At 39.4% G+C, this 14,911-nt stretch overlaps 1 protein-coding gene and 3 non-coding genes across 4 annotated transcripts; all 4 read right to left on the bottom strand.

The window, feature by feature from the left end:
• Window positions 1-6,372: 6,372 nt before the first annotated feature.
• LOC124256122 lies at window positions 6,373-7,110 on the bottom strand. Its single transcript, XM_046690075.1, has 2 exons — window positions 6,950-7,110; window positions 6,373-6,832 (listed from the first exon to the last, which is right to left on the bottom strand). Exons 1-2 carry the CDS (start codon window positions 7,108-7,110, stop codon window positions 6,373-6,375), a joined length of 621 nt encoding a protein of 206 aa, XP_046546031.1.
• A 6,424-nt stretch (window positions 7,111-13,534) lies between these two features.
• On the bottom strand, window positions 13,535-13,606 carry Trnaq-cug. Its single transcript has one exon. It is a non-coding gene; the product is annotated as a tRNA-Gln (tRNA).
• A 464-nt stretch (window positions 13,607-14,070) lies between these two features.
• On the bottom strand, window positions 14,071-14,142 carry Trnaq-uug. The gene has a single exon. It is a non-coding gene; the product is annotated as a tRNA-Gln (tRNA).
• Window positions 14,143-14,401: 259 nt separating this feature from the next.
• Window positions 14,402-14,473, bottom strand: Trnaq-cug. Its single transcript has one exon. It is a non-coding gene; the product is annotated as a tRNA-Gln (tRNA).
• Between the last annotated feature and the right edge of the window lie 438 nt (window positions 14,474-14,911).

Raw genomic sequence — 14,911 nt, 5'->3', positions numbered from 1 at the left:
GAAAGACTATGAGGAGACACACAATAAGCTACAAATATGCTTAATCTCCCTTTTCATCATAGTCTTCGCCTTAGATTTGTCAGAACATGTGCATGAGTCACTAACAGCGTTGTCAGTATCAGCTTTAAAACATTTCTTATGGCTGTTAGTCTATATCACTCACATGCTCCACGCTTTCTGTTTGCAACAGAAAGCCCTGAACCTGTTTAAAGACACCAAAACCAAACCTCGATGGTTACCTCTTTTGATTGGATGCATTTTGGTAGCATTGGGCATAGTTGTTGCGTGCCTGGTTCTTGAGAAAGAACACCCTACTTTGTACGTTGGGTACGGTCAAGGCCGAGTCGTGCGTTGGATGGGAAGCTGGCACTCACTGCTGTTGTCCTACGTTTTGCCTGCTGCGATTTTGTCGCTAATCACATCAGCCTGTCTCGGCTACACCTTGTGGTACTGTTGGAGACTGTGTCACAGATATGACTCGCTGAAAGGAAGATTCTGCTGCCGATGTCAGAATGATGTCTTACTTACCTTTCTGCTGCTTCTCCTCTCTTCCTGTGGTGTCAGTGCTGAGTATACCCGTATCACTGCCCTCGGACAAATGTATTACACAATGCATATTGTGATGGCGTTTTTCCTAGTCCACACTCTCGTCCTCACTAACATGGCCATACATCCTTGCACGCTATCCTGCAGTCATGAAGCAGCTAACTTTGATGCTGTTCTATCTGGGAGAACCTCTCCTGACCACACTCATGCACAAGTGCCCACTATTCCTACAACTGACAACACTGGTAATCCTTCAACAGCAAACATAACACAAGAGTAGGCGGGGCGTCTTTTGGGGTTATTTATCGAATTGTAATACAAATGGGGAATAAATCCATAAATAGCTTGTTAGACAGGGGAGACATCTTCTTGCATTGTTAAGCGAATATCTTATGTCTCGTTGTATGAGAATCAATGTATGATTAATAGGTGTAAACGGTGATATATAGGGATTTAAACTGATGTGTTTTTCTTACAGTCCTGAAAATGCAAACCAAGTGAATAACACGTTTAAAGAGAAACTCGTTTAATTCAATTGATGTATATTGGCAACTTTCAATGGTAGTGGTCACATGTTCTGTACACGAAAAGGCATAACACAAGTCCTGTCACAAGACAGGTTCGCCCACTACCTGTTATGAACACTGGGTGCAGTTATCGGTGCTCTTCACCTCCAATGTCTAGAATACAGAATACAGAATACAGAATACTAAGTCAACAGATTCTCTACTGTGGAATTCTCCTGCATTCTTCTTGTAACACCTTGGCCTGTACAGGCGTGTCCAGGTAACCCTTAGATGCACAATCGTAGTCAGTAGTGACATGTGCTGGTGTTGTATAGCGTTGGTATTTTGGAACAACTCCCTCTTTCCGTTCATAGTCTGAAGAAGGTGACTTTTGAGAATATATACCGCTTCTCACACGAAATAGATGCTTTGTTGTCTCGGTGACAGAAGCCTGTCATTGACATAGAGGAAAGGCAAGAATGTGGTATTCTTGTGCAGGGATGGTGACTTGGTCCACCGCTTCTTGGACGATCTTTGGGGACTTGAGGTCGGTGTACTGATAACATTGTGAAGATAAGGTGCTCTGATTCACGTCAATATTACGTTCAACTGCAGACTGGCACTATCCATCTTCAAGACGTTCTATTGCAATGTTACGATTGGCAGTATTCAGTCTCGTTATTTTCACACGTTGAATGAGTAAAAAAAACCTTTTGACCGTTGACAGTCATTGTCACTGTACTTCAAACCTGTTGTGTAACGCTCCAAATGTTTAAAACGGTTGTTTTTGTGTCCTACAAACTGAGATATGACTAACACCTTTCAATGAATTATGTTGCGATTGTATTGACTGTTTGTGTCCTACACCAGTAGACTGAGATATGACAAACACCTTTCAGAGAATTATGTTGCATTTGTATTGACTGTTTGTGTCCTACACCAGTAGACTGAGATATGGCTAACACCTTTCAGTGAATTATGTTGCATTTGTACTGACTGTTTGTGTCCTACACCAGTAGACTGAGATATGACAAACACCTTTCATTGAATTATGTTGCATTTGTATTGACTGTTTGTGTCCTACACCAGTAAACTGAGATATGACTAACACCTTTCAGTGAATTATGTTGCATTTGTATTGACTGTTTGTGTCCTACACCAGTAAACTGAGATATGACAAACACCTTTCAGTGAATTATGTTGCATTTGTATTGACTGTTTGTCTCCTACACCAGTAAACTGAGATATGACTAACACCTTTCATTGAATTATGTTGCATTTGTATTGACTGTTTGTGTCCTACACCAGTAGACTGAGATATGACTAACACCTTTCAGTGAATTATGTTGCATTTGTACTGACTGTTTGTGTCCTACACCAGTAGACTGAGATATGATAAACACCTTTCATTGAATTATGTTGCATTTGTACTGACTGTTTGTGTCCTACACCAGTAAACTGAGATATGACTAACACCTTTCATTGAATTATGTTGCATTTGTATTGACTGTTTGTGTCCTACACCAGTAAACTGAGATATGAGTAACACCTTTCAGTGAATTATGTTGCATTTGTATTGACTGTTTGTGTCCTACACCAGTAATCTGAGATATGACTAACACCTTTCAGTGAATTATGTTGCATTTGTATTGACTGTTTGTGTCCTACACCAGTAGACTGAGATATGACAAACACCTTTCAGTGAATTATGTTGCATTTGTATTGACTGTTTGTGTCCTACACCAGTAAACTGAGATATGACTAACACCTTTCAGTGAATTATGTTGCATTTGTATTGACTGTTTGTGTCCTACACCAGTAAACTGAGATATGACTAACACCTTTCATTGAATTATGTTGCATTTGTATTGACTGTTTGTGTCCTACACCAGTAAACTGAGATATGACTAACACCTTTCAGTGAATTATGTTGCATTTGTATTGACTGTTTGAGTCCTACACCAGTAAACTGAGATATGACTAACACCTTTCATTGAATTATGTTGCATTTGTATTGACTGTTTGTGTCCTACACCAGTAAACTGAGATATGACTAACACCTTTCAGTGAATTATGTTGCATTTGTATTGACTGTTTGAGTCCTACACCAGTAAACTGAGATATGACTAACACCTTTCAGTGAATTATGTTGCATTTGTATTGACTGTTTGTGTCCTACACCAGTAGACTGAGATATGACTAACACCTTTCAGTGAATTATGTTGCATTTGTATTGACTGTTTGTGTCCTACACCAGTAGACTGAGATATGACTAACACCTTTTAGTGAATTATGTTGCATTTGTATTGACTGTTTGTGTCCTACACCAGTAGACAGAGATATGACTAACACCTTTTAGTGAATTATGTTGCATTTGTATTGACTGTTTGTGTCCTACACCAGTAGACAGAGATGTGACTAACACCTTTCAGTGAATTATGCTGCATTTGTATTGACTGTTTGTGTCCTACACCAGTAGACAGAGATATGACAAACACCTTTCAGTGAATTATGTTGCATTTGTATTGACTGTTTGTGTCCTACACCAGTAGACTGAGATATGACTAACACCTTTCAGTGAATTATGTTGCATTTGTATTGACTGTTTGTGTCCTACACCAGTTAACTGAGATATGACTAACACCTTTCATTGAATTATGTTGCATTTGTATTGACTGTTTTATGAATAAACAAAATAAATATTGTCATTATCTGATATGACTTTCTCCTCTTGAATACTGTATATACTGGGCTTATGCTTGATTTAGCGCTTTCTGTTTGCTTTCAGCGTGGATTGAGCAGATTACACACACATGCGCGCGCGCACGCACACACACACTCCTGACCTTGTAATACCTGATACTTTAGAGAACTAGTCACACTGAGGGCTATAGCCTTTACTTGTACTAACTCCGTCACTGCTCGAAGGTTATACTATGCCAACCAGAAACGAGTCTTATATTTAACTTATATAGCGGCATGAAACCTCTGATGTCTGTCACAATGATATTCGTCTACCGATGTCGTGATTGTGGGGACATGGTGGGGGAGCTGTCTAAGGCGCCGCACCAGTTAGCGAAAGGTGCCTGGATCGATCCCCCCTTGTGACCGGGTGTAAAACCTTGGAGCTAACATTACTTGCAGGCTCTCTCAGCGTTGTCACAACCCCCAGTGTGTAGTATACAACCCTGTGCACTTAAAAGACCCAACCCATCCGATGTAAGGTGACCAGATGGTGGACACACGAAAACGCGCAGACAGTTAGTAACATGCAGTATCATTGGACAAAATACTGACTATGTGTCAAAGATCACCTAGCTGCAAATGGGTGCCTTGTGAGGATGAGTCTGTGTGATTCCTCGTTGCGCCTAACAGGCTGCTCGAGTTGAATACTCCCTAGGGAGTTCAGTTGGTTAACACAGAGCCAGAAAAAAATGACATCCGTTGAATAAGTGATCAATTGTAGTCTGAGAATTACTGACTGTAAACGTTAATTTCTGTCTCTGTAAAGCTCTGTCTTGTTCCAACGTCCAGCATGCCAGTTGCAGGTAGCCAGTCTTCGCACCGTTTAACTCAGTTAAAAACAATATCAGACAATATCTGAAATGTACAGATAGACATACTGGCTCGTTTGCATGAAATTCGTTACACGTTATGAATAATAATTTTCTAAATCCATATACAATCAAACAAGTTTGTTCCCAATTGATTTCACCCAAAAATGAAATAATTAGAAGCGACAAAACCTTTTCCATATTCTTAAGAGATCTCTGCTAAAAACAGAGTCGATTGTACAGTTTGTGACTATGTCTTGAGCTAATATTTGTTTCAGCAGCATAACAGCTTGTGATGTTGTTTGAAAACAAATTGAGTCTGAACCATACAATCCAATGATTGTCACCATGCGATACGATGACAAAGCATGTGTTTATGAATCACTATGAGATAGTGATGATACCAGGTGTTCGCGAAAAGGTGACCGTATCCTGCCACATCGGTGGCACCCGCCATTAACCTATGCTAAGTCTGATAAATTGTTCACTTGAAGTACGTCGGGAACGTATGATATAAATCAAAATAGGGAATTGCATCGAACATAATTTTTGTCACTGATGCATTAAATTTGGAAATTTCCTCCACGTATCTACCATAAAACTTAGTGAAAGCTTCACTAAGGCCTTGGTTGTTGTAGCATTGATCAAACGGTATGATGGGGCGGTATTCATAAATCTTCTAAGAATTTTTAAATCCACTGAGAATTGTTAGTTTCCATAACAACGTTCTTAACTTGTAAGAAGAACGTTCTTAACTTGTAGGAAAATAACTTAGACAAGTCCTTTTGTTCTTAGTTTTCTTCTTAACTTTAAGAAACCTCATGAGGACACCTAACTAGTTAAGAAAATTCTTAGTTATCCACTATGGCGGCTCATGGAAACGCAAACTTTCACACTAGGAAGAATGTTTTTGATATCTACACTGATAGAGAGTTATTACGACGTTATCGTCTTGACAGAGGTGGGATAGAGTTTGTGACAGGCTTGATATCGGATGAAATCGATGCACTTACCTTTAGAAACCGGTCCTTATCATCCCTATACAAAGTGCTTGTAACATTGAGGTTTTTGGCTACAGGCAAAATGCAGCATTGCGACTCAGATGACATGGATATTTCACAACCAACAGTAAGTCGGGCTGTAGCACAGACGTTAGCTGCTCCACATGCACCACATATTGTGCAAAGATTCATCTCGTTTCCGTTGTGTCAAAGACAATTAACTGATAACGCTAATGAGATCGCTCACAGGGAGATGGTGATTTCGAAGGCTGAACCAGTTCGTAGACGCGGTGGATTCGTAGCCCAGACTGGTTTGTAGACGGTGATTTCGTAAACGTGTATTAATAATTGAATAATAGTATTTTCTAAAGATATTAAGTTTGATAATCACTTAGATTGTGTATAACGACGTTGTTATGCTTTGTTTTCAGTGATACGAAACTAAGGGCAGCTAAGGACAAGAAAAGTCTGATTGAAGAGTGAACGAATTTTTCCCGTATCTTGTCTAGACTTGTTTATTTGTATACATGTATTTGTATTTGTATATGTAATTATTTGGACAATAATCATGTGATAATGTAGGGTTTGTGTTGGTTTTTTCTGTTTTCAGTGATACGAAAATATTGTTACTGTGTGACTTTGTGTGTAATACAAATGAAGCGTCGTAAAATGTAAAAAGACAGACAACAATGTTATGGAAGACAGATAATGTCATATATTTATGAACAGCAACAATTCGTAACAACAGCACGTATCACAGTCAATTCACTCAGTGACCATTGGTCCATTCAACTTGGACACCACCCTCAGCAGCTGGGACACGGTAAGATTTGCGGCCTGGAATTCGTCCCATAATCTGAAAAACTTATCGGACTTGGCCCGCTGACCAGCATGTTGCCTTCTGTCCAGCTGACCGTCTGCGACCAGTCGAATCTGTAATGGCAGTAGGTCAGCTTCTCTGAAGAGGAGGGGAAGCAGCCTGTAGAAGGGTAGGTGACGTCGCCCGGACAGCTGATTCAAGCGCTTGTGCCAGCTTTCAAGGTCGGCCGTCCCGAAAACGCTCCAATTAGCCACAGTCCACACGGTGCTTCGGATCCAGGTTGCTTCGTAATAGTCGCAGAGGGCGACCAGATCCGGCGTCACAGTCTGTTGTTTCACCTTAATGAAGGCTGGCCTGATATGAGCTGCGTCGAGGAATTGCAAACCCATCAGCTTCTTGACGAATCTAGAAAACAAATTATAAAAATGTGAGGTATAATCATTATACTAATAAAATGCAGATAATTTTTGAACAATATCATCTGAAAGAGTGTAAACAGAAGGAAAAAACTGAAATATTCACCTGTGTGTTCCCACGTCCTCTTCATAAGCCGTAGCCAGACCCAAGTTCTGCACCTTCCTATAAATCGCCTGATTCATATGGAAGGGGCAGCCCTTGATCTGGACGGCCGGAAAGACTCGCTGAAACCCTCTCCAGGTCACCGCTTCAAAGTCTGTCACCATTTTTCCACAGCTTTGTCGTCAATGAGGTCGTTGACAGCGTTGAAGACCTGTGCTCACATTGCAAACTTCCCAAATGTGGCCGGTGTCATTGATGGGACCCATGTTCAAATAATCGCACCACACGTGAACGAACCTGCGTTCGTCAACACTACCACTCAATCAACACCCAACGTAGTCGCCAAGTGGCCAGGATCGACACATGATGCACGGATCCTTCGAGAAAGTGTCCTCCAAGTTCTCTTTGAAACAAGGCGGGTACCAGGCAACTTTCATTTATTAGAAGACAGTGGGTATCCCTTAAAAACTTTGCTTCTGACACCATATCTCCGGCCGAACAACGCTCACCAACTTACGTATACATTTACAAAAAAAATGTACATTAAATGCTTATTTGTTTTATCCAGAGTCGTATCGTTTTTGTAATAGTAAGGGAAGCAACTCTTGCTTGACCTTGGGTCTTGATTCAGTAGTCCGGACGATTCGCAATCCGGAAGAATTTGCTGAGAAACACAACCATCCGGATTAACGAGGCTTCACTGTAACCGGTAAATAATTCAATTAGACTTACTTCCCTTATTTTAGGAATGTCAAAAGTTGAAATGGGTTATTGCAGCATTATGATCTCGAAATGAAATGTGAACTTAAGATAAAATGAATACAATTTAATGTCTAATTATTCGTGTTTCAAAATTCTGCATAGATTAGAGCTTTTGACAAGGATAGATATAAATGTTTCTTTACTAGACATTATAAACTGTAGGCCATATATAAAGTCCTGCTTTATATCACTGTTTAAAGATAATACTGGTAAGGCAGACTAGTTTTAATTTGTATTGATTATTATATATTTAATGTGATCAAGGAACAGTAATGTGATACAAGAACATACTTAGTGGTGGCCATATTATTAATTCATGATGTCACATTGATATGCAAGTGCTTTTTTGTTGATATTTCACAGTCACGAGCTTTTGATATGTTATGACAGGAGATTACCGATTTAACTGTTTATATAATTTCATTTGACTATTTCACCACACGTTCTTCTTACCGAGTCACTTTCTCAGTTCGATACTTAAAGGTCACATGCAACCAAAAATCAAACATAATTAAAACACAATTATCACTTATTCATGACATATAATATACATTGCTGGTAATGAAAAAACATATAAACAAAATTATACGCGTACAATCGCAAATCAAAAGTGCAAAATTGTGTACTTCGGTTTACTTCCCAAGAAACGAAGCAGCCGGGATACCGAACCCAGTCAGAGCGGGTGGGTGTGCACTCAAGTGTAACGGCTGGTTCATTTGCAGATGCCTTCACGGCTCATTGTGTGTGTATATATAGAGATGTTGGGTTTTGTAAATACATGCTCATTTTTTGTGTATAACATTTTGCAATCAACAGACATCATAACATGTCATGTGTTCAAGTATCACACCTGCCTGTCTGTGTAATTACATAATGTGACAGAGACCGAACTCGGGCCATAAATCAATGCATTTTGTTTATGGTGTATAGCCTGATTGGTGTTAAGTTCAAATTGCATGTGGTCAGTGATAGCAGCTGTGTATTGAATATTGTCAGACAGGCAGGCAGACACACAGGTGTCAATAAAACAAGACATTGAGTTTTGTCTGTGACAACGACATATCTATATCACAGTTAGAAATTCTGTACAACGCTAAATAATGACATTGCTTTTAAGTATCGAACTGAGAAAGTGACTCGGTAAGAAGAACGTGTGGTGAAATAGACAAATGAAATTATATAAACAGTTAATTTACTGTCATAACATATAAAAGCTCGCGCCTGTGAGATATCAACAAAACATTAGAAAAATAGCTCACACCAAAGCCTTCACCGAGTATTCACCCGACAACCCGCTTCCAAGCTGCGCGAACCTATTTCACTGCGCACGTGCTATGAGCGCAGCCCAGCTGTTGAAACCCGTTTTCCCCAGAAAAGTCTGGGGAAAATTAGTGAAACGTTTGAACTCCGATTTCGCGCGTTTTTTTTCATCGCGTTATTTTTTAACTTTATAAGTTGAATTTGCATTTTTGACGATTTGTTTCGGTAAGTCCATACCGAAAGGTATCAGAATCTGCAAAGTTGTGTTTTACGTTGCATGTGACCTTTAACACCTATGTGTCTGCCTGCCTGTCGGGTAATGACAATATGCAATACATAACTTCGATCACTGACCACATGCAATTTGAACTTAACACCTATCAGGCTATACACCATAAACAAAACGCATTGATTTATGGCTCGTGCACCCGAGTTCTGTCTCTGTCACATTATGTAATTGCACATACATTCATTCATCTTAGTATAAACCTCGATGTCAATGGTTTGGGTTAAAGAAAAGAGCGCTTTTTTTTTTGCTTCCAAGCCACTTTTAACTCAACAGATTTTATATGAAAGCTGCAATCGCCATGAATCTGATGTTAAAAATCCATACTCCACTGATGAAAAGGTCAACTTTGCTGCAACTACACTATGAGCATTCACAAAAGAAAATTAATTGTAAACAAGTATTTTACATTTTTTAAGAACTCACAACACTGATTGCAGTCTAGAAAACTACATCGTTCGTATACATCAATATATCGCTAGGTTGTTACATACTATTCAAACAAAGAAACGCATAACCCAGAAATTGTGAAAATGTATTTTCAAACATCTATAACTCGTCCAAAAGTTAGATGAATTTTTACATCCGTTTAGAAGAGGCAAATGTCTATACAACTAAGTGGATAATTTTAGGTAAACCATTCGCCGACCTTCAAAGACGTGTCCATACCTGTTGTGCCTACCACGTGTACGCACACAGTTAGGGGCTTAGCGTTCATGGACCCGTCTGTAGACCGTGTTTCGTCTGTCACCTCTCTGCAGTAGGAACCTGCATTCATCACTATAGTGCGTTTGGCTCAAAAGCGGACCGATGAATTGCAATTGAACTCGAAAACTAATAAACATATAATACTCAATGAAACGCTGATCATAATCAAAACATCAGACCAACTCTGTGATTTGTTTGCAGAATTTATGTCCTAAAATTAAAAAAGTTGTTTAACAAACTATCATTAAAATATTGACACAGTTCACTATTTGTTACGATGGAGGAGTACAGAGAAAGGGACAGCCAGGTGTTAGAGAAGCACGTGCACAAGTACCGACAAAGTTATTGATTCATTAACCTGTGCTGTGCCGTCTCCATCCTTTCTCGAACACCTGGCTGTCCCTTTCTCTGCACTCGTCCCTCGTAACAAATAGTGAACTGTGTCAATATTTCAATGATAGTTTGTTAAACAACTTTTTCATTTTTAGGACATAAATTCTGCAAAAAAACTCACAGAGTTGGTCTGACGTTTTGATTATGATCAGTGTTTCATTGAGTATTTTCTGTTTATTAGTTTTCGAGTTAGATTGCAATTCATCGGCCCGCTTTTGAGCCAAACGGACTATAAACCAAATGCGTCACCAGTTTCGTAGGTTCCAGTCATGCTGTTACACCAATGGAGACGTTGAGCGCAATGGTGACGACGTAGCACTTTCCCGACGTAGGGTCTCCTGGCTTCTTACCTGTTCCGTACAGTTTGACCAGATATCCTCCGAAGACCAAGAGCCCTGGCTGCTGTGCTCTCACCCGAGGCAGTACGATTTACTCAGATGTACCGATCTTGGGCTGCAGTGGTGTGGTGACACTTCCTATTTGTTATGCCTGTTTGGTTGCAACGAGCTGCAAGCTGTGATATCCTGCTCTGACTAACATTCAGACGCCTGGCAACAGAAGATTGGGACTGCCCAGCCCGCATTCTTCCAATGGCGATGTTTCGTGTCGTAGCGTCACTTGAGTCGTGGCATAGTGATTTGACCTCGAAACTCCTTCAAAACGAATGCCGATTTCCGAAAGTAATCTGGGTTTTTATAGCCAGACACTGCATGCTCTTTGCTGCATAATTTTCACGTGCAAGAAGATTTCTGTTGCGTTGTGGCGATGCTTTTTTTTAATCCTTGTAAGAAATTTCATCTGAATCAACATTTTCAGGTAAAGTCAATTGTTTACATGTGGAATTGTATAACATCATGTTTTGAACACTTTTATTACATATTTTGGCGATTGTTTGAACACAATAGGTAATTGATAGATTTTAAAAATACAAAACGCCAGTGTGTTTTGTTTTGGGGATAGTATAGTATTAACGTGTTCTATCGAAGTCAACTTTACAGAAACACAATTGGACTAAATTACCCTATCAACTGCAGAAAAATATGCTTCATAATTAAGCTTTATATTAATGTCTCGTGCATTGGTATTTATGCTATTACGCCAAACCACAGTCAGAGATGATATAATAACATTATAGGCATTATCAACGACTGACCACGATGTATGACGTTTTCGTTCCCGAATTAGTTCTACAGCAGTAGAACGTGATGAAAAACATGGGAATAATTCACAACAAATGTCTGTAACTTCAATTAACCCAGATAGAAAATAATGTCTGTTTCATGAGGATCTCCGTGCTCAGTAAAAAATGCCTCTTGCTCAATGTGATTTCGTCTCAGGATGACAACAGCTAAGCATAAAAAGGATATATCTGGGTCAGCGATACCTGATTGTAAACGATGTTGAAAATGTTATTTTTTTTACCCGTGTTCAGGTATTTTGTAGGGAGCAACAAACATGCATTCGTTCATAATGCTTGAAAATGTGGTCTGAATAAATTATGGATGATTTTTAGCTCTGAAGAGAAACATTTTGAATTTGAAGCTTCACTGTCTAGGCTGCCTTAGTCACCGATACATATGTTGATTATTTTAAAAGTTTTTCTTTATTATTCCACACAAAATTTGAAAAACATAATTAAATTTCTTTGATTAAACACTCGGGAACCGGTTGTACATGTACAGTGTACCAACATTTGGATAGAATAAAGGTATTTACAACTATGGATTTATTTTGTAGTGGTAGTGGTAAATTTCTTTGTGACCATAAACAAATTGAAGCAAAGACTTCATTTTGGTAATTTCACTTTTCCAACTGATCTTGTCACATAGGTTTTATCTGGGCCAAGGAAAATTCAAAGTATTCTAGCACAGTCGGTTTTACTACAACCGGAATGATAAAAGAAACATGATTCAAGCGGTTATTTCCTGCACACAAAACGTCTGATTTTAAAAGATTAACCTAGGCTCCTGTAGCTGAGCAAAATCAATTTACTGTATGACTGGTGCTGTAAACAGACTGTGCGTCAGACACTGTAACAGTGGTGTCGTCTGCATGTTAGTATAAAAGTGATTTGCAGTCGTCAGAAATTTGTATGCCATGAATATGTGCATAATTCTTGATGAGCAATTTAAGGGGTTCACGGATGATGGAATACAGTAAACTACTAAGTGGATCTCCCTGTCTAACAGATTGACTAAAGCAGAAATATGGGTAAGATGGACTGTAACACTACTTTTCCAATCAGTGTATAACATTTTGTATCCATTACATGAAGTTATTACCAAAGTTAATTTGTTCTGTTGTTAAATGTTTCTCGAAATGAAAGTGAAATTCCTGGTCAATAGTGATAATATAAGCATTATCTTCATTTTCATCTGCAAATCAATAAGATATCTGATGGAAGGGATATAATCAGATATATCTCTTCCCGGCATGGAACAAGTTTGTTCGAGTGAAATGTTTTCATCGTAAGGACAGTATTAGTAAAAATGAGTTTTGAGTCACAATTCAAAAGTGAGACAGGTCTGCAATTACGAACATCACTTTTGTGTATCTCCAACATCGACGATGATAGTTGTATCCTTTGAATAAACATCTTCCACTTCAGTTTCAGTTCCAAAATCAACTTTCCCACTGTGACTGGTACTCGGGACTTCTTTCGCCATTTTATCTCGTGCAGTGCACAGAATGCACACACGCAGTCTCAAAACACCTAAAAACTAACGAAACTTGAAAATCAGTTTCATTTATTGTGAACGGATACTATCTACAACTTGTGTGCAGAATATAGCCACAGATTTCATAATCTGCACCTGTAAATTAACTTCTGTCATCAGAGCTTAGGCAAACAGGTCCACCCTCAATCAAATCAAGGGAGACAACCAGTCCAGAGTGCTAACCATTACACCATGGGACCAGGTGACAGCTTAAGCTGATAGATATCCATCAATTTCCAGTTAAGCTAAGATGAAGCATCTGGGGGACACACAGATGTTGTTATCCTACACTAGATTCTGGACAGGGAGAAACCCTTCAAATGGAATAATATTAGGCATTAAATCTGTGTGTGATGTAGGGGTGTGAGGGTACTTTCACCTGGCCAGTGTAGTCTTTCGATTCAATATGGTTTCTTTTCCACATGACAATCATCTTGAAAATCTTGCCAAAAAAAGCGCAGTAGGTCCTACCGAGATTTGAACTCGGATCGCTGGATTCAGAGTCCAGAGTGCTAACCATTACACCATAGAACCGCACATGTCAGGGTGAAAGTCTTGGGCATTACAAAGTTACCGATAATCCCTTCCTTTGAGCCTGTCTTGACTGACCCACTGTGACACCTGCCAAATTTCATGTGTGATGTGTCAAGGTGTAGTTCTGGTGTGGAGCACGTGCTACACTGTCAGGACGTAGATACTACACTATATAAGGTACCTCACAAACTCAATTAGCAGTGGTTTTCGTCCTTATTTCATTTCTATCTTTTCTCTTCCTGCAGACGTTTAAAACGTTTATTTAATGGACACTATTTTCTGCCGACTGTTTACGTTTGCTCCAGAATGGAGAAAATATATGTACATGTATATAAATATGTTGCAGGCGCTTTGATTAGTGTATATACGCACAAAATCATCAATGAGAATGGCTTTATGCTGTAGTCATCAGTGCGTATCTATCGTGCATTTGGGCGAATCTGACAATATTCAGCTTAAAAGGTAGGTCCCACCGAGATTTGAACTCGGATCGCTGGATTCAAAGTCCAGAGTGCTAACCATTACACCATGGGACCAGGTGACAGCTTAAGCTGATAGATATCCATCAATTTCCAGTTAAGCTAAGATGAAGCATCTGGGGACACACAGATGTTGTTATCCTACACTAGATTCTGGACAGGGAGAAACCCTTCAAATGGAATAATATTAGGCATTAAATCTGTGTGTGATGTAGGGTGTGAGGGTACTTTCACCTGGCCAGTGTAGTCTTTCGATTCAATATGGTTTCTTTTCCACATGACAATCATCTTGAAAATCTTGCCCAAAAAGCGCAGTAGGTCCTACCGAGATTTGAACTCGGATCGCTGGATTCAGAGTCCAGAGTGCTAACCATTACACCATAGAACCGCACATGTCAGGGTGAAAGTCTTGGGCATTACAAAGTTACCGATAATCCCTTCCTTTGAGTGTGTCTTGACTGACCCACTGTGACACCTGCCAAATTTCATGTGTGATGTGTCAAGGTGTAGTTCTGGTGTGGAGCACGTGCTACACTGTCAGGACGTAGATACTACACTATATAAGGTACCTCACAAACTCAATTAGCAGTGGTTTTCGTCCTTATTTCATTTCTATCTTTTCTCTTCCTGCAGACGTTTAAAACGTTTATTTAATGGACACTATTTTCTGCCGACTGTTTACGTTTGCTCCAGAATGGAGAAAATATATGTACATGTATATAAATATGTTGCAGGCGCTTTGATTAGTGTATATACGCACAAAATCATCAATGAGAATGGCTTTATGCTGTAGTCATCAGTGCGTATCTATCGTGCATTTGGGCGA

This window comes from Haliotis rubra, unplaced genomic scaffold, assembly GCF_003918875.1.
Source record: "Haliotis rubra isolate DU_JTF1 unplaced genomic scaffold, ASM391887v1 Scf62, whole genome shotgun sequence".
NCBI lineage: Eukaryota > Metazoa > Mollusca > Gastropoda > Lepetellida > Haliotidae > Haliotis > Haliotis rubra.
This window is presented reverse-complemented; position numbering and strand designations above follow the sequence as displayed.